Source organism: Sinohyriopsis cumingii, chromosome 6 (genome assembly GCF_028554795.1).
Source record: "Sinohyriopsis cumingii isolate HCF-2022 chromosome 6, ASM2855479v2, whole genome shotgun sequence".
NCBI classification, from domain to species: domain Eukaryota; kingdom Metazoa; phylum Mollusca; class Bivalvia; order Unionida; family Unionidae; genus Sinohyriopsis; species Sinohyriopsis cumingii.
In genome coordinates, this window is record NC_142966.1 from 145,470,943 (window position 1) to 145,498,926 (window position 27,984).

Here is a 27,984-nt window from a genome sequence, read left to right on the forward strand (position 1 = left end):
TCTATACTACGTAGTCAGTGGAAGTCCAGGCTTCCGTTTCAGGTAATTAGTCGTATACTGATTGGCAGTTTATGGTATTAGCTTTCTAGGCACATACCAGTTTGCAAATCTGTGCCTTGTTTTCTCTTATGGCGTTTCAGGCGGGATTTTTTTACTACACGCATGAAATGCACGTTCACAACGCTCATTCGTTCGGCATTGATGGGAAGGAAAGACGGATTAAATCAAGGCTCATTGTTGGCAATATCGACCCATTGTGGAGTATTGCCCAATTTTAGACAGCCCATGAGGCGTAAGTATAGAAATTAATTTGAAAGTCATAGATTAAACTCTAGATTTAATATCAGATCAGAATGTCTTTAATAATGTTATCCAACTTACTTTCCACTTGTTCATGGTCAGTATACAGAGAGAAAATGAATAGGGTACTGAGATACGACAAGATTTTATTTGTAAATCGTATATATATATATATATATATATATATATATATATATATATATATATATATATATATATATATATATATATATTCTTTCAGTATTACGGCGCTAATGTATAATACTCGATTGCCCACTTTCCTGCCAACGCGGACTGTACAGTTTGAACTGCAGATTTTTTTATACTACGCTGAATTTAAAAAAAATAAATGGTCAGTCCGTAAGACAATTTCGTTGACCGGTCATTTGTTCAGTTTAAAGAGATCGTTATCTTTCATAAATTCCCCAAATCCAAAATTTGAAAAATGGGGAACACGCATTATCAATATTATCCCATTTAACAATCTTGTCCTGTTCCTGAGACATTAACTAGAGATTTCAATGCAAGTTTTTCGTATTGATAACCTTTCATGCAAATGACTGTTCGAGAGCATTCAAAGATAAGAATTTGTTTAACACGCCTTTCTATGTAGAGAACGGTGAACTTGTGTCATCTATTGCAGAGATGTGACCGGACACCTGAGAGAAACATGTACCTTTGTTTCATTTTGTGTTTCTTCCTAGGATGGATTGCAGGTATTCAGGTGTAAAATTTATATTGAATGAAAATCTGCTTGTAATCACAAAATATGTCTATCTATCTATCTATCTATCTATCTATCTATCTATCTATCTGTCTGTCTGTCTGTCGCACTCTCTCTCTCTCTTTCTTTCTCTCTCTCTCTCTCTCTCTCTCTCTCTCTCTCAAACATACATACAAGTGCACGTTCTTATTAACATATATATAAAAATAAAGTCGCTAATCGTAGAAGGGCTACACAAATTCCTGTTCGTCCTCTGGACATTGCAAAATGAAACACAACGGAGAACATCTGAGATAAATTGAAACAATATGTTCATGCCAATAAAATGTATATCATGTTTAATTCCTAATTTGTGGAAAAAAGTGGTGGCAATAGCTCACAAGTTATGGATGTCCAAATGTCAGTAGCTGACATCTGAAATATGACCTGGATATTTAAGGTGATCAAGACGAAACGACTCAAAATGTATTACTACATTATTCGTAATCTGTTGTTTTAATGACAAACCTTTTGAATAAAATGTATATAGTGACGACAATTCAGTTTTCAATGCAGGCGCATAAGCATGCGTATTTTCGATGATCTAGAAAATTTGAATTCTTTGTGTGATGAGTTGGTAGTATTACAAGACAAGAAAATAAGTTATGTTTAAAAAGACATATGACAATAAGTATTTTAGACTATGACATATTCAACATTTAATAAAATAAATACAATGCGTTGTACTTTTGTAATCTGTAAAATGGGCGGAGAGTATGTGACGTGTATAGTGGTTCTTTTTACTGGATTCAGGATTAAATCACAATGAACAAGACTAGAATCTAGTAGCAAAGGGTCTTAACATTCTCAGTGGTTTTAAGAAATTTAAACAGGGAACAGTCTTGACCAGAAATGCCACAAATAAAACAAAAATAAGAACTCATTGTGAATATTTAGAATGGGTATACTTTTTTTAAAAACAGTAATGATTTCCAGCTGTGATTACCAATTCAAAACATATAATTATATATAGAGATTCTTTTATATAGGTCTTGAGAAAATGAATGTATCCCCGTAGAGAAAATGAAAATTAAAAACTTTAAAAAGAGTTGTATTTCAATTTAATTTGATTGATTTTTTTAATCATTCCATTAACATTCTCTCTCTCTCTCTCTCTCTCTCTCTCTCTCTCTCTCTCTCTCTCTTAGTTCAGTCTCTGTTCACTAATGAGTGTATCTAACTATATAATTATCAATATTTGGTTTCAATTCCCTTGTAGATGACAGACAAATTACTTTTGAATCTTAAATAATCACATGCCCTGAAATAGAATCAGATTCTTCACGTAACATGTGACATATTGAACGTTTGTCTCTAACTTGCAAATCCTATGATAGATGATTTCGCTTTGTCTTATCATTAGACGTATCTGAAAGTGATTTAATTGTATATGTTAACGTAGACAGCAACTAAACGTGTACAATTTCCCATTACATGAGAGGCATAGATAATCAAGTTGTCCCATTTTCTGACATTATTGTACAAAAGAAGAAAACATTCTGAGTTTACATGGACTGTAACATACCTGTCCAGATAGAGTCATCTTTCTCTTTTACAATATTAACCACTCAAACTCTAAATAAATAATTGCTCGATGTAGTACATCACATTTATTGTATAAACAAATACCCATACTTATAATTTATTCACCAAGATCATAACAATTCATTTCAACAGTGTCATTACCACCACATTATTTTCACCACAACTGCACACTATTTGTTTTTTCATACAAATGCCCAATCCTGGAACGGTATTTAATTTTGTATCCTGTTATTGTTGTGTTATCTTAATGCTTTCAATTAATGTGAATTTCTGGAATTGCATATTTATAGGAAAGAGTGTTATTCCTGATATGACAGTGAATGAATTACACGTATGAGACACATCAATACATAACGAGGAAAACTACCCAACATAAATGCCCGAAGTTCTGTATTTTATTGCAAACACGATGAATTGCAATGAGCACGCGGACCGAATTCTCTTTAATTCGCATTTCCTCAACATTAATCTTTTAAAATAAATTAAACAACAATAAGAAAAACAAATACTTTCTACCAAGAAACCATGGCATCTTGGTTCATGAGCATGCTGGACTCAGAACCAAAAAGATGCGGGCCTGGCTAATTCTATCATCGGATCAGATAGTCTTTTGGTTGTTGTGGTGGTGGTGGGGTAGGCTACTGTGTTTTGTTTTTCTTAAAGCTCAATGACTTCCACTCCATCGGTACTGAATAACCATCGCATGTTGCCGATCCGTACAAAAGTAGTAAGGTGGGATACTATACGTACAATGGGAATTAGCATTACGGAGACCCCTGGGACAATATACGTACAATGGAAATTTAACATGGCGAAAAATCGTGGGTCAATATACGTACAAGGGGATTTAACATGGAGAAAAATCGTGGGTTAATATACGTACAAGGGGAATTAACATGGGAAAAAATTGTGGGTCGATATACGTACAAGGGGAATTTAACATGGGGAATAGAGTTTGGGGATTGTTTAGGGACAAAGGGGAATTGAATATGGGATTTTTTTTTTAAATTTAAATTTAAATTTTTTTTAAAAAAAGGGGTAGGCAATGGAAAAGCTATCTCTTTTCGAGAAATATGGCTGGCCCTGAAAAGGGCCTTTGGGTTTTCTTCTGCTTCTAGTTTCTTCTTTTTCTCCACCAAGTTCTTATTTTATCTCCAACACTCTTTCTCTTCTTTTCTTTCTTTTTTTCTCCTGCTCTTCTTTCTTCTTCTCTTCCTCCTCTTCTTTCTTCCTCTTTTCATTTTCTTCTTCTTTTTCAATTTTTTCGTTCCATGTTCGTATTCTGATCTTTTCCTCTTCATCCTCCTTCTCCTCTTTTATTTCCTTCATTACACCACTTATCATGTCCTTTGCTTTTCGTAAGTTGTTAATCTCCATTTTTACTCTATGCGGACTATAAGAATAGTGGTCTTCAACGAGTCGTACTAGCATTTGTTCTATCATGCCCAAATTGTCAAGGACGTCTTGCAATGATTGAAATTTATCCAGGTGGTTCGAAGCCATCTTCTCTGTAGAATGGTTTGAACGACGAATACTGTGGGTTCTTATACGTAAAGTGCGTGCGTGAAGGAAAACATCCCCCTTAAAACATAAAATTGATCTTACCTAGATCATGACCCAACAACGCGCGGACGTGAAGGAAAACATCCCCCTACTTTTTCATTTCATATAATAAAACCCAAACTATACTTTCTCATTTCATATAATAAAAACCCAAACTATACTCTCCACATACGCTAAGAAACAATAAACAAATCCATAATCTACTATTCACACAATCGTACGTGAGCGGGTACAAACACAAACACACAAACACATACGCTAAGAAACAATAAACAAATCCATAATCTACTATCCACACAATCGTACATGAGCGGGTACAAACACAAACACACAAACACAAACACACAAACACATACGCTAAGAAACAATAAACAAATCCATAATCTACTATCCACACAATCGTACGTGAGCGGGTACAAACACAAACACACAAACACATACGCTCACACTATCTTAAAAAAGAGTTAGTGTTTATATTCACACTACTCTACCTACACATTGGCAAATTGATGGTTATTTCTTTTCTAGAGTATTGGGTAGCCCTGAAAAGGGCTGTTTGTTTGGAACTTCATGGACACCTGGTTAATGGTGGCACCTTCCAGGCCTGGCGCCACATACACATCTTATCCCCCAGTTACTTTTTACTTTTTTGGGGGAGAGAGCAGAGGCAGGATATGTCGCTTCAGAATCCCAATTTTCGCTCTCTGGGATTCTGAAATTTATTCTTCTTCTCTTCTTTTCCTTCTCCTCCTCCTCTTCTTTGTTTCTTCTCTCCTCCTCTTTGTATCTTCTATCCTCTTCTTCTTCTTCTTTATATCTTCTCTCCTCCTCTTCTTTTTTTCTTCTTTCCTCCTCCTCTCTTATATTTCCCTCCTCCACAATGGCTTCCGCGGCCAGTTCATTCAACAGGCGCCTGGCATATTCCAGATGCACATGAAGTTCCAACAGTTTAGACAGTCTCGTGTTCATTTTTGGTGTTGATCAATCAACAAGGGTAGCTAGACTGCCCAGCGAGTTTCAATTTATAGTGAAAGCGCGGACGTGAAGGAAAACATCCCCCTAAAAAACATAAAATTGATGTTACCTACATCATGACCAAAAACAACAACGCGCGGACCTAAAAGAAACACTCACTCACTTTTTTATGCTACCCATCACTATTTTAAAATTTTTTATAAATCACTTCATTAGACTATCCACATACGCAAAGCAATCCAATCTAACTCCAAATATACACCTCAAACACCAAAAAACATGATTTTAATCTACTATTCATACCAACTTACTTAAGCACTTACTAACACACAAACACATACCCTCACATTTTTTAAAAAAGAGTTAGTGTTTATTTTCACACTACTCTACCTACACACATTGGCAAATCGATCGTTATTTCTTTTCTAGAGTATTGGGGTAGCCCTGAAAAGGGCTGTTTTTTTTGTTTGCTATGGCATTCTTTTTTTAGTTTCTAAGAATGCGATGTCCTCTGAGGATAGACTTTCTGGCGATAGGTCTGCTTCTTCGGAAAGAAAAGAAGAACTCTTTGGTGTCGATACGGCAATCGACAAAGCCTCTGTCAGGTTCAGGTTGCTGCTGCTGCTGCTGTTGTTGTTGTTGTTGCTGCTGCTGTTGCTGCTGTCTCTGAAGTCTGTACTTCTCTGTCCATTCTTCTTTCTCCCTGTTCATTTCTTCTCTGAAGAGCTCTTCTATCAGGTCTTCAGTGACTTTTAACATTCTCACATTCTCTATTTCTTCTGGCTTCGGTATCAGACTGTGTCTGACCCTATGCAAATTCACGTAGGCTTCGTTGAGTTTAGCTAGTTTGGAGCACATCTTCTTAGGAGGATGAGTCGACAATGGATGGTTAGACTGGAAACAACCCGATTCTTAAAGTCAAAGCGCGGACGTGAAGGAAAACATCCCCCTACACGGTTTTTGAGTCGCAACGTTTAGTGAGTGTCATGAGAGGGATAGTAAGAAATGAAAGAGCATCAATCCAACATTCTTATAGCTAAACAAAAGACAAAGGCATTTTTTTCAAAACACAACATTTTTTATTCAAAAATCACTTAACACTAAACAACAACTCTAACATTTTTAACAATAATCCAACATCATAACATCAAACAATTTTTTTCAAAACACAACATTTTTTTCCAGTCTCATCACATTCCATCTTTAAAGTTTCTCCACTAGGTAAAGAGGGATAACAGTCTTCCATGGTTTCTAGTAATCTAGGATGACTTCTCTCAAACTGTTGATTTCTATGGCATTATCGAATTCTGCATACAGGATGACGTTCACCGTTTCATCAGGGTCTCGGTCTTTAAACTGAATTTCCACACGAATCTGGCCGGATTTTATAGGGTGGAAATGTCCCTCGTCGCTGCCTTGGTCTGGAGTGAAATCGAAACCCCACAAAGCGTAGCCTCCTGCATAATCCTCGTACGTAATGCCGTGACTGGTATTGGTTCCTAACTGTCCGGTGGCTTCGTACAGGGACAAGTACGATCTCAAGTAATTCTTCTTGGTAAAGTCAGGTTCGAAAGGTCGGGTACACAAGGTCTTGCCATCGCGACTGACTTCGATTTTGGACACGCCAAAGTGTTGAAAGTAGAAAGGATTTTTTTCGGCAGCTCCGTTGAAGGCTGTATTCTCGACGATACCAACGATCAAACGTTTGGGTAACTGTCCTTGGAGCAGATGATCTTCGATCATGGATCGCTGTCCCTTGGGAATGGTGAAGGTTTTCACTTCCACGCGTCGTATGGGATACTTGGCGGTCGTTCTGCTCAACGTCTGACTGATGTCGTTTCCCACTTTAGGTAACACTTCCACACGGCGTACGTAGAGTCTGGCTTCTAGGATTTTGGTTTTGTAACCGTCACTATCAGCCATCAAATGGAAAGCGGCACTGCTACGATTCAGTCTCAGGCGGACATCCACCCCGTTCAGCAAATACTTTTCTTGCAACCACATGTCCAAATGCAAACGATCCATCAGTTCTAAACTTGTGTCGGCTCCCGTGATTCTCTTTCTTCGTTCTACAAATCCATCATTGTTGTCTTTCTTTTCATCAGTTTCCAATATTTCAAACCTGGTAGGTTCGTCAGCTTCCCATACCACACAGGCATTGAGATGAGTGTTCTTGGCATCTATTCCGTACGTCAAGAGATTTTCCAGGTAGGCACGATAAGGGTAAGTATCCATGCTGCTACTGACCAGTTTGTTATTCAAGTACAAGTCCACTCCACTGAACAAGGAATGCATGAAATTGTTGACGGGAGCTACTGCTTCATCGTCTATAGCACCTCCAGTCTTATCTAGAATTTTGACTTTCAGGTACAAGTAACTGCTATTCAGATCGATGTAATCTTCGGGCTGTCCTTTGATTTCAAACTGGATGGGAGCGGAATCGGTCAGTGAGGAGACGGGGTGAAATTCCACCCACTGGGATTCTTGCATCGTCATCATCGTGGGGGGCATGGCAAACAGGTCCAGTTCCGTCTTGGAACAAGCGCAAGATTCTCGGTGCATCATTTTTTTGTCTCTTTTCTCAATAATCGAAAACGTCTAAGTCTCGAACGGTTCTTCTTTTCTTGGCCTTTCTCGCTTGAAGTCTGGTGAAAGGGTGTTTTCTTCGTCGTCTCTTTCTGCCTTGTCCTTGCTGAATGCCTGACTCGGTAGCGTGCAGGGCATTTATAGGTGTTTCTCGTTGGCCTAAAATGTCTTTGCCCGTTTGCAGCAAGACATTTTTGCCTGCCCTCATGAAGGCTTCTTTAGGGTTTTGTTTGTCGATGATGACATTTTGGAGAAATTCTTTGCCTTGCGTCAGTGCCGCATCTTTCAAGGCGTGCAATCCGCGTGTCACCATCGGTTTCAACACCGGGGCCACCGAACGAAAGGCTGATTTTAACATATCTCCTAAGCCGTGTCCTCGCTGTCGAGCAACCCCTCGGTACACTGGATACATGACTTACTTACGAGTCGTGAGAGAACCGTTTTCGAAAATGGAGTTTCACCGTGACTTTTCCTTTGGTGAATGGAATATTTTGTCCCAAATCTCCTTTTATAGCAATGTTGATCGTGTCCAAATACGACTTGCTGACCGGCAAATAGTGAGGATGGACAAATTCGCGGTGGACGTGGTAAGTGTTTCCACCTTCCTCGTCAGCGTTCGTGGCAGAATCTACTTTGAAAGGAATGACACGCAGTAACGGTACGGAGGTGTGTCCCACCACGTTGTACTCCACCACATCGGAATACACGAACATCAAATTCAGTCCTTGGTTCAGTTCTACCGGGGCACGAAATAACTTGCTAAAAGACTCGTTGTCGTAAACGATGGGTAATTCGTTTTTCTTGAGCATGGTCTTCCTCATGTCCATGTCTCCGCCCAACATGTCAAACAATTCAGGACAAAATAAAATGGACATGATTTTACTTCGTTCAAATTTCATCAGGAAGCGACGAGCTGCTTTGTGGTACTCCATGGTGACACTTTTGTTGACATGCTCCAAAGCTTTCAGAAACACGACATTAAACCTGGAGGTTATGGTGCTGACCAAATGTTGACCACTAAAATAATAGCCTGGGGGAATGAACAAGTGATTGGTGGTGTACTTTTGATTTTGTGTACGGGTTTTCTTGTCATATTTGACATTGCTATCCATCCACTGTTGCATTTGCTCGTCATGAACTTCCACATAAAAAAAATTTTGATTGGGAAGGACATTGAGGACTTGGGTCGGGTGAATCATTTCTACTAAAGCCACTTCCCAATGGGCTTCGTGATCTAACTGGATGGCTTGAGGTAATTTGGCCGTGTAACAGCACAACGTGTTCTTGGGAAACACCTCCATGGAACTGTCACTGGGTAAAGTTAAGTAAAATTGGTTTTGGTGACTCATAATTCCAGAGTTCTGTGGCTGTCCGAGGGGTTAGTGGACGTCAGAGGCGTGTCTCCGCCCAAAATGGGGTTCTGGTTGTGATTGAAGTGGTGACTGGCACTGGCACTGGACACAAGGTTCCCGGGGTTCCCGTTCGAGGTGAATTTCAGGGAGGAATTAGGAAGCAGGTAACCGATGCAACTGCTCAATAAAATGGTCCACAATTGTTTGTCTCCTTGTTGCAAACTCAAATTGGCGATGGCTGCCCCGATGACACAATACACCACGAAGATTTGGCAGAAAAAGACGATTTGCGTTTTAGGCACACGTTCTCCACACCACACCCACAAGGGTTATTTTTGTAAGTCTTGCACAGAAGAACTAGGTGAAGGAGGAGTGGTCGACGTAGCTGCGTCTGCTGTGTGAAAGGGCATGATGGTCACTTCTTTTTATAGTCGATGACTTGCGAAGCATCGATCCAAGAATCAAAACTGGGTGGATATCCTTTCCAACGTACTTTGACTTCTTTGACACGTCGTTTGCCCACTTTACGGGTTCTGCGTTCGAGAATGCTTTCGATGTCGTACACGTCGTCTTCTTTTTTGGTCACACGTTGTAACTCGGGCAAATAAAACGTTCCTTTGAGCACTTCTCCGTTCATGTCTTCCAATTTATAGACGGCAGGATGACGGCCATGCACTCGTCCAGTGACGCGAAACAATTCGGTCGTCCAGTTAGGTAAGTAACCTTTGTCGAAAGTGCGTTTGGTTTTGCCAATGCGCACCCAATCTCCTACGGCCAACATTCCACTTTTCTCGGGGACAGCCCTCGTCGGGGACGTACCAAACAGACGCTCAAACACCAACACTTCGTTGTCGGGAGTCACGTCTTGCGGGGCACGTCTGATGCTTCGATGGTAAGATTGGTTGTACGCTTGCACCAGGTGCGGTAAGATGTCGATGTACTTCAGAGTGTGGTGATGCGTAAAATATTTCCACATGCGTTCTTTCAAAGTGCGTTGAAAACGTTCCACGATGCTGGCTTTGGTTTCGGGATTCTCGGTGGTAAAAAAATGAATGTCACGTTTCTTTAATTCTTTTTGGAAAGCTTGGTTCAGAAATTCGGTGCCTTTGTCCGTTTGCCATCGAAGAGGGTGACGACCGCTTTGTTTCAACACCCGTTGCAGGGCTCGCACTAACTCGCTGCTCGATTTGGAAGTCAGGGCACGACCCAGGCAAATTTGGAAAAGACGTTGATGACACACAACAAATATTTGTAGCCACGATTGTAGCTGGCCAAATGAGAGACATCGGCTAAATCGGCTTGCCATTGATGATCGATGCCTTCCACTCGGGTGCGACTTCTGGCAAACTTGCGTCGAATGGGTTTGTGTAAAGTGTAGGTAGCTTGTTCTTGTAACCATCGTTGCACTTGAGGTAAACGGAGACTTTTCAGTCGCGTTTTGGCAGCACGATACAATTTTTGAACTCCTGCGTAACCTGCAGGATGGGAGGGATCGTAGTAAATGCTGGCTAAGACTTTTTCCATTTTTTTTGTGTTGGTTGGTGTGTTAATAAGACACCCACTCTTGGAGGATGCTACTCTTTTTCTCTTGGGGTATTTTCTTGGATTGCAATGCTTTGCGGCCAGCAATAGGTGTCGAAGAGGAGAAGGATGTCTGAGCGGGGGATATCGGTTCTTGTTTCACTTCTGTCTTCACTTCTGTCTTCATTTTCTTTTTCTCTTGTGAGGAAGAAGGGGTGGCCATCATCTTTTTAATCCATCCAATTCTGGAGGTAGGTGGTGTTGTTAACTTGCGTACTTTTTCTGGTGGAGTTTGAAACCCTTCCTCTTCTTCTCCTTTTTCTGTCTTGGTCACGGGTACTGGTGGTACTGGTACTGGTACTGGTACTGGTGATGGTGCTGGACTTTTCATCAAGGTCTTAAAATCTTTCAGAGTGGGTAGAGCTGTTTCGTCTAAAGCTTTCTGGTGAAAGAGTTGCAGTCGTTGCAAGAGTTGACCGTACTTTTGCGATTTTTCTGTTTCGGACAAATCTTGGCGATCCATCAAGGACTGCAATTCGTGTTGTAACTGGGACATCTCGCTCAAATGGGGATTGGGAGATAAATGCGGGGTGTGTTGTTCTTGCCACCGATGGTATTCCATCCATCGTTTGTAAGGCACTAAAGCTAGTTTTCGTCCTTCCATGGGGTTGTCAGGGGTCGATTCTGAGATCTTGGAACTTCCGAGGCCTTTTTATCTTGCTCCCACCAGTCCTCCCAACATGGTTCCCAAGACTCCTTTCAGTATGGGGCCTAACAAGAGAGGTAAAATACCTCCACGTTGCACTAACATCTTCTTTTTTTGACGAATATGAATTTTCTTTTGAACCATTTGGCGAAGAACGTGACGATGTTTGCCTAAGCATTGTTTCTGGTGTTTGGACAAAGGGATCGTGCCTTTCAAAACGTTCAAACAACATTCGCACACGGTATCGATGACCTCTTTGGAGGCTGTTTGAATGAGTTTTTTTCGTGGGGGTGGAGAAGCTTTGGACAGGACAGAAAACATGTCCCCATGTTTGGCTAAACGTGGTGGCAGTCCTTTCCTTTTCTTTCCTTGGGGTTTTCTGGAGGGTGACATCTTTGAGTCTTCAGGAGCACCGAAAAAAAACTGATACCCGACTTGGTCACAGGCCTTTTTTATACTGGAACGCGTCGCCACTGATTGTCTTGACGTCGTATTAGTTTGAGGACAGGCATGACACGTCGTGCAGGGGTACGCAACTGACTAAATCGAGCCAGTTCTTGCTTGGACAAATCCAGTAAACTTTGTAACATGCCCGATCTTTCTTGAACTTTGATTTTGGGAGAAGGTACTTTGTGAGCAGCAGCCACTGCCACTAAATTGGAAGGTCCTGCCACTGGGGAAGTTCTTTTGGGGGTCATGAACGGAGAAGTTCTTGGTGTGATCAACGTCTCCAAGTACTCTTCAGTTCTGGGTGTCATTAACGGAGAAGTGGACAAACGTGAAGCTGCCGGAGACGCAGTCACCGCTGTGGCAGGTCGTGGTTTGCGAGTGTAAGGTTGCGTCCTGGCCGAAGTGCCTCTCTTGCGACTAGTTTTCTGTGGACTTATCTTTTTCTGGGGGCTTCTTTTCTTTTTCCGGGGTGGTGTCTGATCAGAGGAGGGTCCTGCCACGGGAGAAGTTCTCCTTGGGGACCTGGTCTTTTTCTTCTTGGGGCTTCGTTGGAGTTTTGTCTTGGGGATAACTTTGGGGGCATTAGGATCCCATCTTAAGAGTGAGCGAATGATGACCTCTCCTTAAGTACCGCTCCCTCCAGGTTTCAAAATGATTTGTTTTTTGGTTTGAGTGTCGATGCGGGGATCGGCCAGTTGGACCAAAGCGACTTTGTTTCGATCGAAAAAGCGTTTGGTTTGATGAGGAATCTGAATGATTCCTTGGAGTAATTGACGTGCCGTCACCGTGAACCATCGTAAGACTTCTTTGAGACTAGCTTCTAAGACACGAGCTCGTGCTTGTGGATCTTTTTCTCGACTGATGCCATACAAGGCACGAATCAATTTGACGGGAAGATGCGACTGAAGGGACGTCATGTTCGCACTGAGAGTGAGACAGACGAAAAAGGGTCTGAGGTTTTTATAGATTTTTTGATGGGGAGTGAAATGAAGTCGAGGACGGAGACGTGTACAGGACAGGCCCTCCGTCTTGGCACCAGTGGTGAAACAAGTGGGTACGAAATCGCAAATCCTCGGGGGTCGTAGGTTTCAAATCGACGAGTAAATAGGCGTGTGGAGTTTGAGTGGCATCGTCGTACGCCTGAGTCAGCCAAGGCGTTCCTAACTGTTTGGCTAAGACTTGCACTTGCGATTTATCTCGAGGGCTTTTAAACAAGACCACGTAATGCGCATTGAGACTGATGGTGCGATGGGCTTTACTTTGTTGAAACAAATTTTGGGTGATGTAAACGACACTGGCATTACGGTGATGCCCTTTGCGCGTGAACCACAGTTTAATTTCTTCTTCGTCTTCTCCTAACATGTCGTCAAAAATGACCAAATGGGTTAGACGGGAGTCAGAGACGATGCCATCGTCTTCTTTAGGAATGCCTTCCACAAACACGATGGAATCGCCTTGACTTTCTCGCAAGAGGCTGTACGCCGATTGCCACTCTTTGTAACACCACACGATTCGTTGAGGGGGTCGATCGATCAAATGATGTTTATGTTCGATCAAACGTTTGACGAATTCGGTTTTGCCTGAACCGCTAGGTCCAGCAATGAGCATGTTAAAGGGATGGCGAAGATACAAAGCCTCCCAACTGGCACGATCTAAGTGTTCGTCGATGACTTTGACAGTAGAGGAAGAGGGAGCAGAGACAGCAGAGCTAGCCATGGTGTGAGAAATGTCACTTGTGACACGAAAAACAAACAAGACAAGAGTTTATATACTTTTTCAGAACACGTTTATTGAATGTTTTTTTTCAGACATGAATACGAAAGACAAAAATACATAAAAGCCAAAGGCTTAAGTACAAGAATAAAAGGCACATGATAACCATGAACGTGGAATAAACACAAGTGTCTGTACAACATGTTTTTGGGTAAAGTTCTAACCAGTTCTATAGTAGGGGGTAAGGTCACACAAGTGTCCTCCCGAAAGGGCCTTTCAGGCCTGTCCACGACAGTCCTGTCCTGGGTGACGGGTTCTTCTGGCACCGTCACTAACACAGGTTGAAAAGAAACTTTTTTCCTTGAATAACTCTCGTGCATACTGGGCCACCTCTTGTGTCCAAGCCTCAAAACCCTGGTCTCGGTGATGTCCAACATTTGACTCCTAACCAATCTGGTTTCTTCTTCGTCAACGACATGGTAAGTTACTTCAATGAACAATGAACTATCGATCTTGCCTAGGGTTCCTTTTCATATACAGACCAATACCGACGTGACCGTACGGTAAGGTGAAGTGATTGGGAAGTCTCACTCGCTTCTGGTATACAATTTGATAGACTTTTTCCAAGGGTCGACTGACGATGTGGTGAGTGGGTAAACGTACAATCTTTTTCGGTTGATAGGTGGTCACTTTAAAGTTTCCATCCTCTCCCGATTGCAAGGCTTCTTTCAATACCCCAAAGTTGACCACTCGACTGGTACGATGATTCAGAGTCAGTCCTTTCACTTTGCACGTCGTGTGAACTTCTCCTTGTGGGTCCCGGTATTCGTAGCCGTAATTTTTGGGACCACCACTGACGAAACTTAGAATCTTGTCGTCGGGATGCTCGTCTGTCCAGGCTCCTAAACGGTCTCCTTCGATGTCAGGGTGCTGTTGAATCGGGTGATGGATGTAAATGCAACTGTCCGTGTCAAAGTACAGGACGCGTTCTTCTAACAGTTCTAAAGCTTCGTACAATTTTAAGCGAGCATGAGCTGTCACGTAAGCCGCAATGATGACATTTCCAAAAGGGTCGTCTTGTACAAAGTCTAGATCTTCTTCGTAATTGACCAAGATCAAATCCTCTCGAACGACGTCCACGTGTTTCATGTATTTGGTTTTGTCGTGAATCATCTGGAAGTAGCGGGAAGGTTCTGTCAAATATTCCGTCTTGGGTAAACACGGTCGTTGTGCCATTTTACCCCACAAGCAATTTAACATCACTTTGGCAAACGATCGCCTGCCTTCGTTTTTTTCGATGTGGTCTAAAGAGATGCCTTCTTGTGCATAGTATTTCTCTTTGAATTGTATTTGGTCTTCGGGAGTGTGACACCAGGAAGGATAGCCGCTGGCTTCTTGTTTCAGTTTCAAAAAGGCATCCACGTAGTCGGCGAAAATGCCTTTCTGAGTAGGGTCACCCTTGTGGTACTGTTGTGTCTTGGGAAAGTGGCAAATTTCGTACACTTCTAACAGTTGGTATCCCATGTCCAGAGCTTTGAACAATTCCACGCTGACCCAGGTTCCCGTCAAGGCACGTTCTTCCTGGCTGTGATGGCAAGGTTGGTCCTGTTTGCACGTTTCGGCACAAGTACGGCACAAGGGAAACATCAGTTTGCCTTGAGAATGGTGAGGTAAGACGGGATGGTATAGGTTCGTGGGAGGCAAAACTTTACACTTGATCAAGCCTTCGTATTGTCGAATGTTTTTCAGGTCGATGTGTTCCGTCAGCAATTGTGGGTGCCCTACAGGAAAGCGACAATATTTGCACACGTAGGGATACAGCGAACACACGTCCAAGTATTTGATTTCTTCTCCTTTCTCTTCGTCCGCTTGGTACAGAAAACAGGTGGCATTGGTCCTTCCTCCGTACAAACTATCCCTCGGGTTCAGCGGGTCCATGAACTGGTAACTTTCCACGAGGTGTTTAAACTCGGGATCGGTTTTCAAACGGTGATCGTACTCGTGTTCCCACATTTCCACCACTTGGTATCCTTGCTGTTCCAACTTTAGGCGTCGCTGACAAGTGTCCTGGTACAAGTCTTCCATGGTTCGTTGCAAAAACTGATTTTTAGTGTCACGGTCAGGGTAGCAGACGGGACATCCGTGAAATAAGCAACCGTTAAACTCGTACACGATCTTGGGGTTTTCTAAGTCCCAGCCATCTACCGAATACGTTCCGATGGTCTTTTCGCCTCCTCCGTTGCGGGCATGCTGAATCCATTTGTCTTCCTTGTCGCACAAGTAATGTAAACAACGTAGGGCTTTGACCGAGTATTGACGCTTGACATAGTGGGTCGTTTGAGGACTGATGACAGCCACGGTGTTTTCAGGCATGAATTGTTGGCGGTACACTAAGGAACACGCTTTGGCAATGGTGCAAGCTTCTTTCAAAGGATCGACCCCTCCGTGTTCCATGAACAGTTCTCGAAATTTTCCACAGCAACGTCGTAAAATGTCAACGTCGGAACGACAATACTTTAACATTTCTTCCTGAAAGTCGAAGGGGTCAGAGGCATGAGCCTGGTACCAAGCGTAGAAAGCTTCTCGTTGTTCGGTACGCATGTTGTCGGGGTCGTAATAGTGAGCCTCAGGTAAATGGGGTAGAACGGCATGTTGATTGGCTTCCGTATTGAAAAAGTGTGGAAAGTACCCTTTAGTCATTTCTGTCATTCCAAACGTTTTAGGCATTCGACTCAAAGGCATGGCCAAGTAACTCATCGAATCTTTAAACTGTACTTGTCCCACTTGCATGAAAATGATTTTGGCTCCGTTCAAAGTGACTTTAGGACGCTCGGTGCCTTGTTCCGCATAGTACCTCAAAAGAAACTGTCCATCGTATCCGGAGAAATTGTGAGCCATCACCGTGGCATGACGATGACAATCTCCGTAACGTTCGATGTCCTCTTGGCTCCACGTCTTGTCGATGGGGTCAAAGACCCATTGGGCAAAATCGGCTAACGTGTTTGGTCCCCGAAAGATTTTTTCACGTCCTCCAGGAATCTTGCTGCAGTGAGGGCAATGACTGAAGATAGGTTCTTGAATGCACTTCTCGCACGCTCGATGAGCCACGCAGAAATTAGGGATGTGAATGCCAGTCTCTTGCATGCATTTGAAATCGAAAAAGATGAAATTGCCTTTCTTCTTGTGACCGTCCTCTTTCTCTGGTGGGGGTTGGTATTTTTGCACGTAACATTCGTGTTCCAAGTCCACGATGTGGTGACAAATGTGACATTTTTTCTTTCCTCGACATACGTGTGCCTTGACATTGTTGGTAAGTATGCCTTGTCCACACGTAGGGCACAATCTCAGGAGTTGACAAGCACATTTCTTCTGTGAACCTTGTGTTTTCAAATGTTGCTGGTAACAGGCAGGGCTGACAAACGTGCGCAGACAAGTTGAACAAGGCACTGGTTCTTCGCTCAGACAGGGTGGAGAGGCCAAACATCCTGGGCATTTCAATCCACAATGCTTGTGTTGCTCTCGATTGTTATAACCATAATCACATTTCTCACAATAATAACCGTATCCCAGGAATCCGGTGATACTGGTAATGGTATCGAAATGGTCATCGTGATAATAAAGGTGAATGTATTTTCCGTCCTTAAAATCCTGGCCTCGAAACAACAGAGACCCGCGCATTTCTTGAGGGTGCACTTTCAAGGTGTAGCGTGGAGCTAGGGTATCTTGCAATTTTTGCATCTCAGGAATGCCACAGGGTGTGTCTTTGGACAGGCCAGCTTGTTGCAACAGGAGTTCTGCTTCGTTTCGTTGTTTGGCTCGATCGAATCGTTGAATAGTGTTCCAGGTTCTTTTCCATTCTGTCGTGTCGTTCTTGTTGGCATAGGTTCGTCCCACCACGATGGCACGGGCTAAACACATCTGGTCATGAGGATTGTGAATTTGGACAAGACTACGCTTAATGCTGCGAAGCTCGTTCACCAATAACATCTTTTTGCGTCCTGTCCCTTGAGGAAGAGAGACGTGGGCCATTTTCAGTGTGGCTTTACCATCGGTGATGTCAAACTGGTCATTAGATTGTTGTACGTGTTGAATCTTGTCCATGATTTTGGAAGGGGTTAGTTCTGCAGGTCTGCTAAACTCGATCCAAACAGGGGATTTCAAACCGTCGTGATCTATGGATAGTGTCAAGCGATCGTCTTCTTTGGGTTGACATTGTCGCTTGAGTGCAGTGAGCAAAGAATCTCACATCTCGGTGATAAACCCTTCTGCTTTCTCTAAGGGTACGTCGGACTTGAAATCTTTAAACTTCACCGTGTAGGTGTAAGCCGTGGTTCTAAATTTTCTAGAGAGCGCTTTTCCGTCTCTCGAATGGAATAGTATTTTTCAGGGTTGACTAAGGGTGACGAACTTGGTTTAGAGGGTTCGGATTCTGGTTCACTCATGTCCTCTTCAAAATCACTTGCATGAATTTGTGCCAAGATTTCATCCCTGGTACGAGGCGATAGATCACGTTTCTGCCTCTTACTTTCTTCTTCTTCTTTCTTCTCGAATGAATAGGATCGTTTCATCTTGAGTGCAAAACGTCAAATGACTCAAGTTTAAACACCATAGACTAATTTATAGTCATGGCAAACCAGCGTATATAAAAAGGGTGTGTCTTGTCCTTTCACTATTCATTTCACTCTCAAACCGAGAAGAACGATGGAAGAGACTACCCAGATGGAACGTTTCGTCAGAGCTTTGCGAGGGGTCATTAGAAAATTCTCTTCAGACCAGCCGACGGACTACTCTCCTTCCTTTCGAGGTAAGAGTCAGGATACTTGCTATATCTGTCAGAAGAAAGGGCATTGGTCTTCAGAGTGTCCAGACCGTCAAAAAAGAAAAAAAACAGGGGCTAAAAAAGACAAAAGTCAAGATACCTGTTATTATTGTAAAGAAAAAGGACATTGGTCTCCAGATTGCCCAAAAAAGAAACAAGAGGAGTCAGAAGAGAAGAAGGATTCTTCAGAAGAAGAGGGATTCTTCGAAAGAAGAGAGGGATTCTTCAGAGGAAGAAGAGGAAGAAAGAAGACAATTCTATTTAAAAGAAGCAAAGAAACAGGAGAAGAAAAGAAGAAGGGAAGAAAATGAGGAAAAAACGGTGAAGAAATTCAAAAAACAGAGAGACTAAACAAGGAGAAAGAAGAAGTCAATGAACTTTTAATTAAAGTGTTCTGTGGTGAATTGTGAATTGGATTGTAAAAAAATGGATAAAAGAATACATGAATGATATAAGGTAAGTGTCTTTGAGTTTTGATTTTAAAATAAGAAGCTACACTCACGCACTCATACACAGACACGTACTATAAGGGTAAAATGGGTGGGGTTTATTTTTGAGTTATTGGCAAATTGAAATTGTATTTCTTTTCGAGAAATGTGGGTGGCCCTGAAAAGGGCCTTTTTATTTTGGTGTAGGGGTGAGTTTAACCAATCAACTTTAACTGCCTTAAGCCTTTGCCACGGCCAAGGCCTACTTCTGATGATTGGGTTGAAATCACTAAGGGTGGTACGACAGGCTTAGTCACAGGGTTGGCGTGTTTAGCTCGGGAAGGTCGTATTCTCTTCGGTCGTGATAAAGAAGTCTGATACATTTGTTTCAGACTTCTTAACTCCGCTAAAATGTCCAACAGTACCGTAGCCGTTTGATTTTCACCCTCTTGTTTCTTTGCTGCTACTTCTTCTTGCTGTTGTTGCTGTTGTTTTTTTCTTACCTCTTCTTGTTGCTGTTGCTGTTGCTGTAGGAGAAAAGCTTGTTCCGCTTCCTTTTGTCGTTGCATAAATTTCTCCAATTCTTCTTTCTGTCTCTGTCTAAAATTCTCCACTTGCGGTAATGAAGAAGGTAACGAAGGTTCCGGAACAAATTCTTGCGAGGTAAGAAAATCCACAAAATCTCAATGTACCTCTTCTGAAAGTAAGTCCGGGTTCCCTTGGGCAGTCTCCCCTGCTGGTGCACCCCAATGAATCGTTTTCTGAGTTTCCGTCATGTTGAATCACTGTCGCATAGATTGACTGCACACAAGCGCTAGCGAATCTATATAGACCAACTGACGTCACAGACTACTCTCTTCGGATTGGATGCAGGCTGACTGAATTTTGTAACGCGTGTTTGGATTGGTGAATGAACTCAATCCGTTTCAATCCTACCTCTACCTATAAATAAGCGCAGTTCAGTGCATTGATTCACCTGTTCTCGTCGCTTCAAGATGTGGACCGATGTGCAATCTTCTACGCTTGTGTCTTCCATGATGTTCCGGACGGACATACCCATGTATGTCCGATCCAAGTGGACCGTTGTCCACAGGACAAACACCAACCTGTGGATACGTAGGATCTACGTTGAAAGACAAGGATGCCTGAAAAGAGTGCTGATTTACGGACCAACAGTGAGACGTAGCCTAAGGACAAGAAGAAGACCAATGCGGTACCCTTTATGTTAATGAATACATTAACATAAACCCAAAGGCCCTTTTCAGGGCCAGCCATATTTCTCGAAAAGAGATAGCCTTTCCATTGCCTAAATTTAAATTTAAATTTAAAAATTTTTTTTTTTAAAAAAAAATCCCATATTCAATTCCCCTTTTCCCTAGACAAGCCCAAACTCTATTTCCATGTTAATTTCCCCTTGTCCCTAGACAGACCCAAACTCTGTGTTAAATTCCCATTGTCCCTAGAGTTGCCCACGATTTTTCTCCATGTTAAATCCCCTTGTACGTATATTGACCCACGATTTTTCGCCATGTTAAATTTCCATTGTACGTATATTGTCCCAGGGGTCTCCGTAATGCTAATTCCCATTGTACGTATAGTATCCCACTTTACTACTTACAAATTAAATCCTGCAGAAAACATAGCAGAAGAAAATCAGAATAAATAAAACACAATTAAGCGCTAAATATTATTTCGGAAAATAACATTATCTAAAGCAATACCCTTTTCACTTATGATATCCTTCGTGATCAACACTAGCAGCAAATATTTACTAGTATTCCATTTCTGTTCCTTCAGTCCTTGCTGTTTTTGGATGCCATATTTAGTTTGATAGCAACAAATGTTAGTCACAAGAACAACAAGCCGGACCTGAAGAGTGACTTCCATGTTCCTGACAAATAGATACGAGTTACAAAACTAAAGCAAACAAATATTACTTTCTTTTAGAATCTATATTATGAGAATGAAAATTTTTGGTAATTCAATAATTCAGATCAGCCTGCTTTTAATGTTCCAGCAAAAGTTCAACAATATATTAACACTAGATCGAAGTTCAAAGATCCTGTCGACTTCTTTGAAAAATAAGAATTTTATCCTAAGTTCATTTCTTTCGTCCATTCTTTCTGCATATCTTTTTCTTCTCGTGCAGTGCCCGGATTTGGCTTGTACACAGACCCTCACTGTAACGGAAAGCAAGTTATCGTTCATCTGTTTGAATGGAAGTGGACCGATATTGCCTTAGAATGTGAAAGATTCCTGGCTAAGAAAGGATACTGTGGAGTACAGGTATCCCATATTTAAAGAATCATCGTTTGCTTACGTTTTATGAACGGGTGCAATGATCAAATAGGTAGATTCAGATGTGTGTGTGGTAGTGGCATTGCACAGTTCTCAACCTTGCATCAAAGCCAATATTTTCGGCGTTTTTTGTATGACCTTCATTGTTATTAATTTAAGCAAAAACGACACTGATATTCTGATTTTTGTAAGTCAATGATGACCATTTAATAGTGCATCGGTCATATCTATAACGATTGGCTTCGAAACGTACATATTTCCAATATTTAAACAATCCTTCGCAAATGCATTAAATCAAAGTCCCCTAAGCATCTCATTTCAACGTGTACACTGGATTTTATTTCCTGACAGGAAATTATATCTTTTTCAGGTCTCTCCTGTCAACGAACATGTGATGGTAACCAAGGACTATCCCAGACCTTGGTGGGAACGATATCAACCAGTCAGCTACAAGCTGATCAGCAGGAGCGGTAACGAGGCTGAATTCATTGACATGGTGCAGCGGTGCAAGAAAGTGGGTGTCCGGTATGTGCAGCGCTTATCGCAACAACTATTTCCAATGGAATACATTCATTACTTCATTTATATATGAAGATTTTAAAACTGTGATATCAATATTAGTTTGAGGTAGATTTTGATAACGAGACTATATTTCGTACCTATAGATAAAAATAGAAACAATACCACTCAAATAGTATTCTATTTTTTGGGGTAAAATTATGATACTCCCAACAAACAGAGTGATATCCTTCGGCTGTCTGGGTAACAACTAATATCATTTCATTAATTAAACTTAATTTGTCATCGACAGGGTCTTCGTGGACGCTGTGGTCAACCATATGGCTGGCCTTGGTAGAACTGGTACGGGGACAGCTGGGAGTACCTTCAACTCAGATAACTATGATTTCCCGGGAGTCCCATTCAGCCGCCAACATTTCAATACCAGAGACAGATGCCCATCACATGACGGCAACGTCAATAACTACGGTGACCCGAACAATGTGAGAAACTGCAACTTAGTTGCTTTAACTGACCTCGATCATAGCCAAGATTATGTCCAGAACATGATTGCAGCGTTCTTCAATCACCTAATAGACATCGGTGTGGCTGGTTTCCGTATTGATGCCGCCAAACATATGTGGCCAAAGGACATTACAGCCATTCAAAACAAATTAAAAGATCTCCCTGAGGGAGGACGGCCGTTCTTCTACCACGAGGTTATAGATCAAAATGATGGCGCAATCACAACCACAGAGTATACTGCTCTAGGGTACGTTACTGAATTTAGATACTGTCAGAAGATCGCATGGGGCATTCGCAATTTCGGAGACTTGAACAATGTCGTAGATTATGGTTGGCATATGACACCGTCATCTAATGCATTTGTTTTTGTTGACAACCATGATAACCAGAGAGGCCACGGGGGCGGTGGAAACCTTCTTACTCACAAAACTCCAAGAGATTATAAGATGGCTGTTGCATTCACCCTCGCATATGACTATGGTTTCACGCGTGTTATGAGCAGTTATGAGTTTGGAAGCGATTCAGATCTTGGCCCTCCACACACCGCTGATTTCACGACAAAAGACGTTCCCATCAACAGCGATGGCTCTTGTGGAAATGGATGGATCTGCGAACACAGATGGAGGGCTATTGCCAATATGGCAGCTTTTAGAAATGCTGTTGCGGGAACAGACAAGAGGAAATGGCACAATGAAAACGACCAGGTGTCATTCGCCAGAGGTAATAAAGGCTTCTTTGCAATGGCCAAGAGTGGACACATGGATGCTACCTTGGATACAGGTTTGCCTGCTGGAGTATATTGTGACCTTATCACTGACTGTGCCCAGAAGATCACCGTCGATGGCAGTGGAAGAGCCCATATTGTCATCAACAACAACGACGATCCGATCATTGCTTTCGTTGTTGGTAAGAATTATTATATTAATCATCAGTTGTGCCAAATTCTTCTTCTTAACAAAAATGTCAGTCAAAACGTGGGGCCGGAATGCCTTGGTGCTCTATATGCAATATTCGTTATGATAAGTTGAAATTTGAAGTAGAAAAACAACAACAAGAAAATGAAATCCGTTTTTTGCAACTTCAATAGGAATTCTACGTCTTAGATAATGAGCGTTTACACAAATTGTATAAAACATTTGTCTAAATGTAGGTAAAATAAGAAGAAAAAAAGGGAAGACATTTAAAACTCCATCTTCGGAATGGACTTCACAAGCACAGATGAATGCTGCTTTTAAATGTGAAGCGTTTTTGATCATGGGTTTAATACAATGTTAATATTATCAATAAAACCCGTCGCTATTTCTAAACGATTCAAACGAGGTTCGTGAAGCAGGCTCTTTGGTCAGGGTATGGACTCATTGTGTACATTTTGAGTCTCGTTTTATGCTTACAGCTCAATCGTGATTTAGTTGGAATTATTGTGTTTTAGTACCATACAAATGTTGCATATGTTTACCTACTATATTACATCACTGAAATCAGTGACGTCATTATGAGGAATACGACTTCACATCATCCTGTAGACTGCGCTTTTTCTGTAGTTTTTAGAGTCTTGATATTAGATGATTAATAGCTTTATCTACGGAGCAGGCGGCCCAACCGACCCCAGCGGGGACGGTGGTGGTTCTGGGTCAGGAAGTGGAGGGGACGGAAGTGGTTCTGTGACCGGTTCTGGGTCAGGGAGTGGAGGGGACGGAAGTGGATCAGTGACCGGAAGTGTGACAGGATCTGAAAGTGAAACAACTGCAATACCTACCACTACCACTACAGCACCTCAGCCTTCCGTACCCACCCTGACAGGATGGCAGAGGACAGTCATCATTGTCGAAAGAAGGACAGTTTCTGGAGAAGATCTCTTTATCCGCGGAGGTCTAGATCACGGCAGACAAACTGGTATGTATTATTACATGAAGCTATATACTTGTTTTCTATGCATTATTTTATTTTTACAAATGTGATATCATTTATCCTTCAATTATCTCCTTTTGGATCCTTCGCGCAGTTCCACCTAATCGCACAGAAAAAGAAAGTTCCTCATCGACAAAATTAGAACCTAAATAGTTAAACGTATCTTTGATTTTACTGGTTTGTTCGTAAGTATGGACGTAGTAGCAAGTTGGGGATATCACTCATCTAACTGGCAGTTTCTTTGTTTATCTGTCTCTCCGTCCTTAAGCATGTAGGTTATATAGTACATATTATCAATGTTATATTTTTCTCATTATGATCAATTTCTTTCATTGCACTTCTTCGTTATTTATCAGGCTGTACCAATGATGCTACATCAAGTCCCTGCGCTATTCCCATAAAGCACAAACCACTCGGTACAGGAGACCATTACGCCAAAGTAAATGCTTGGAGCAAAGACGATAACTTCCTAGACTGGTATGGTGCCGAATCCGGTCAAGGGTTATATCATGGCCAAGCTGCCATGGGCACCCCTGCTGTCTGGACTTCTAGTAGTCCTACCAGTCCTGGATACAACAATCTGAATAAGTAGGCTCAGTCTCTCTCTCTCTCTCTTTCTCTAGATCTAGGTCTATTAATAGACAATATTACGTTCTTTAGAATGATCTGCAGCTGCACGTACAGCATGCCTGATACCTGCAAATATATGAATGTGGGGTAAAATAAGTAGATGACAGTGCCCAACAACTGTCTACTAAGAACATTTCTGCTTCTGAGCGAAGAATCTAGAGGTTCTAACGGTACTTTCCCATTGATATCATGGCCGACATAAATATAGCTCACGAATGTAATTCTTTGTCACATCCTATAATTTTAGGTGGTTTCATTATTTTAAAGATTGTCACCAATCAATAGAAGATGACAAACGTTCCGGAAGACCATTCTATGTGACTGTGGAGCGATAAGTGACTGTTTTGAAGAGGCCCGTTAATGAAGATGGTTGGTGCAAAGCGGAAGATATTTCTTTTATCACGACATAATTCGTCAGCTGTTTTTAATATAGTGAAGAATCATTTGAAACTCAAAAAGGTTTGTGCAAGATGGTTCCCACATATTTTGAAGGCTGATCAGCAAGAGACCCTGTTTGAAATCTCCAAACAACTACATGCTCATCAAATGAATAAACGTAGCAGTACTGTCAATAGATGTTTATACTCATTATTTTTCTATGAAAAAGGTCCGGTCGTCCAGGTAACTCTCCTACTCTGATAGTGTCAATGGACATTTTTATGGCTCCAAAGTGCTCTCAAAAATTATTGACCATTACCGAGCACCCGTCTGCGCACCATTACAGAAGGTATATATATATATACTCAATGTTGCCACATCCTGCTAAGAGCCCTTTTTATCTGAACCATGTTGTCTAAGATTCCCAGACGATATGAAAGCTGCCATGTCAATAGAAGTGCAGTTCTTTATGGTATAAAAAGTATATACAACAACGAAAATAAAACTGGGGTTATAATTTAATCGTCAGACTGGGAAGGTGTTTCGAGGTGGATGAGGAGGACATTAATGGGATGCAGTGACGTACTGTTCACTAATAAAGAACTTTGATGTACAGCGCACTAATATTCAGACTAAAGTAAAAACAAAACTATCCAGCCATAAATAAAATACTTTTTTTATTATCATAAGGTCACCATTATACTGTAAAATGATCGGTAATAATCAGTTTCATTAGCTAATAGATTTTAATAGCAACTATAACTTTTTGTTAGGAGTGAAATAAATCTGGTGATAGGTGCTTTCTCCGCAAGATTGTGTGAAGTCAGACTTAAATTAGGAAGGGGGGGGGGGGGAGGACCAGACTACAATATGTCTGCAGGCAAGATACGCATTGTACCGGGCTATATTATGTATGTAGGCAAGAAACGCGTGGTGGGATCGGGCAATATTATGTCTGTGGGAAAGATGTGCATGGTGGGACCGAGCTATATTATGTCTGTAGACAAGATATGCATGGAGTGACCAGGCTATATTATGTATGTAGGCAAGATACCCATGATGGGACCAGGCTATTTTATGTATGTAGGCCAGATGCGCATGGTGGGACGGGTTATATTATGTCTGTAGGCAAGATGCGCATGGTGGGACCAGGCTATATTATCTCTGTAGGCAAGATAAATATGGTGGGATGGAGCTACATAATGTCTGCAGGCAAGATAAATTGGCCAGAGTTTTTCCCCAAAATGACATATTAGTCATGAAACTAAAGTTTACAAAATTGAACTGGGAATCACATTTTGGAATTTGGGGTAAAAAAAAATAATATTGCACAATTATTGGAAAGTTGAAGTTAAAGATTTTTTTGAATAATGGTTCATACAGTGATCTTCAAAATAGGATGCTTCATTTAGAACATAATTATGTAGAGCCCATCACCATATCGTGATAGGAATGAAACTGATATTCATTGACTTGCTGTTTAAACGATATATTATTTTCATATTGAACTGGAAATTACTGAAAATAGTTTTCGTGAATATCAAAGATAAAACATAATTTGATGTTCTTACTCTGAGAAGATAAGAATTTGTGTTTTATAGTAAACATCTACTAAATCTAGTAGTATCCATTTTCTGTGTGTGTGTGTGTGTGTGTGTGTGTCTGTGTCTGTGTGTGATTTGTTTTTTTAACGTAGCTTTAACAATGTTTCAGTCATATCGCTACGATGTCTGCTGTGTGATAGTTTCTAGTTATGTCTTGCACTGGGGCATCATGCCGCAGACGTGCATCATGATGTCCCACCCAGTCACATTATCCTAATACTAACCTCTTTATGCTGAGCGCCAAGCGAGGCAGCTGTTAGTACCATTTTGTAAGTCTTTGGTATGACTCGGCCGGGGATCGAACCCACAACCTCCCGCATCCGAGTCGGACGCTCCAACAATTAGACCACAGGAGGGGTCGTCCATTTTCAGTACTAACACTGTAGTAAATATTCACAGTACTAACAAATGTACTAATTTTCAGTCACTAGCAATGTAGTATCCGTTTACAGTACCAACACTGTAGTAGTATCCTTTCACACACAGCATAATGATCTTAGTTACATTTTGTAAAAGACTTTACAATTTGGACGACACGCAATGTAAATATTTTTTCTTGTCTTTATACATCAAACCAGTCATTGCATATTTGTTGTGTTTTGACACTAGATGTTTCCTTTAATGCGAAATATGTTACGTTATGTCCAAAATTACTGGAATATTTGCACGAGATTTAACATTCTAATGAAACGGGTATATTAATATATCATGCTATTATACTTATTATACATATTTCTGCACGTACTTAAGCTTGCGCCTCTTGAAATGGGATTTTATACGTGAATGGCATGCATCTGTGAGTACATACTTTGTAAGATCATGATCGGATGTTTATTTATTTGATTTGTGGTCCATATGAGTTTCATTTTTTATGTGGAAATATTTTTCGCAAAAGTTAACTCTTTATAAAAAGTGTTTACAAATATGACAGAGGTCATCATGTTTTAAAAATGTATCATTCTTATTGGCATCTTTGAACAATTATCGGGAATTCAGGAAAGTACTATAAGCCAATACATATATTTCATAAAGTATGTGATCTAGTAATTTCATGGTTGCAATTTCATGTTTAAAAATTGGTGTTCTTTGGTGTTAATTTTCTGCCCATTATAGATGCTTTACATTCTCTTTAACAGATACGGTGATCATTACTGGTTAGTTGATATAGATATGGACTGCAATCGGACGGATAACGGTTGGTTTGAATTCAAGGACATCGTCAACGGCGGGTGGGAATCTAATATAAAATCATCCACATGTACCGGAAATGCTGGTGGAAACTCGCCGCATATTTCCGCTAACCACTGGGCACGTTGTGGCTATCTCAATGTATTTCACTGGAACAGCGGAACTTGTGAAATAAATATTCTATCTTAAATTGATTTGCAGTTTCGATTGTCATTTCGTTGTTTGACTTTGCAA

At 41.2% G+C, this 27,984-nt stretch overlaps 1 protein-coding gene across 1 annotated transcript; it reads left to right on the forward strand.

Annotated features, from left to right (window-relative positions):
• Positions 1–856: 856 nt before the first annotated feature.
• On the forward strand, positions 857–27,944 carry LOC149798202 (alpha-amylase-like). The gene is made up of 7 exons (XM_089963290.1): positions 857–1,016; positions 20,871–21,007; positions 21,390–21,544; positions 21,831–22,948; positions 23,633–23,935; positions 24,307–24,538; positions 27,699–27,944. The coding sequence occupies exons 1-7, from the start codon at positions 971–973 to the stop codon at positions 27,937–27,939; spliced, it is 2,232 nt and encodes a 743-aa protein (XP_089819416.1). The 5' UTR covers positions 857–970; the 3' UTR covers positions 27,940–27,944.
• The last annotated feature ends 40 nt before the right edge of the window (positions 27,945–27,984 follow it).

What these genes read in the sequence shown, in the direction of transcription:
- LOC149798202 (XM_089963290.1), top strand. Translation starts at nt 971, where the DNA reads ATGTACCTTTGTTTCATTTTGTGTTTCTTCCTAGGATGGATTGCAG. An exon ending in CTTCCTAGGATGGATTGCAG is followed by an intron (nt 1,017 to 20,870) that starts GTATTCAGGTGT and finishes CTTCTCGTGCAG; the next exon opens with TGCCCGGATTTGGCTTGTAC. An exon ending in GATCATTGCTTTCGTTGTTG is followed by an intron (nt 22,949 to 23,632) that starts GTAAGAATTATT and finishes TCTACGGAGCAG; the next exon opens with GCGGCCCAACCGACCCCAGC.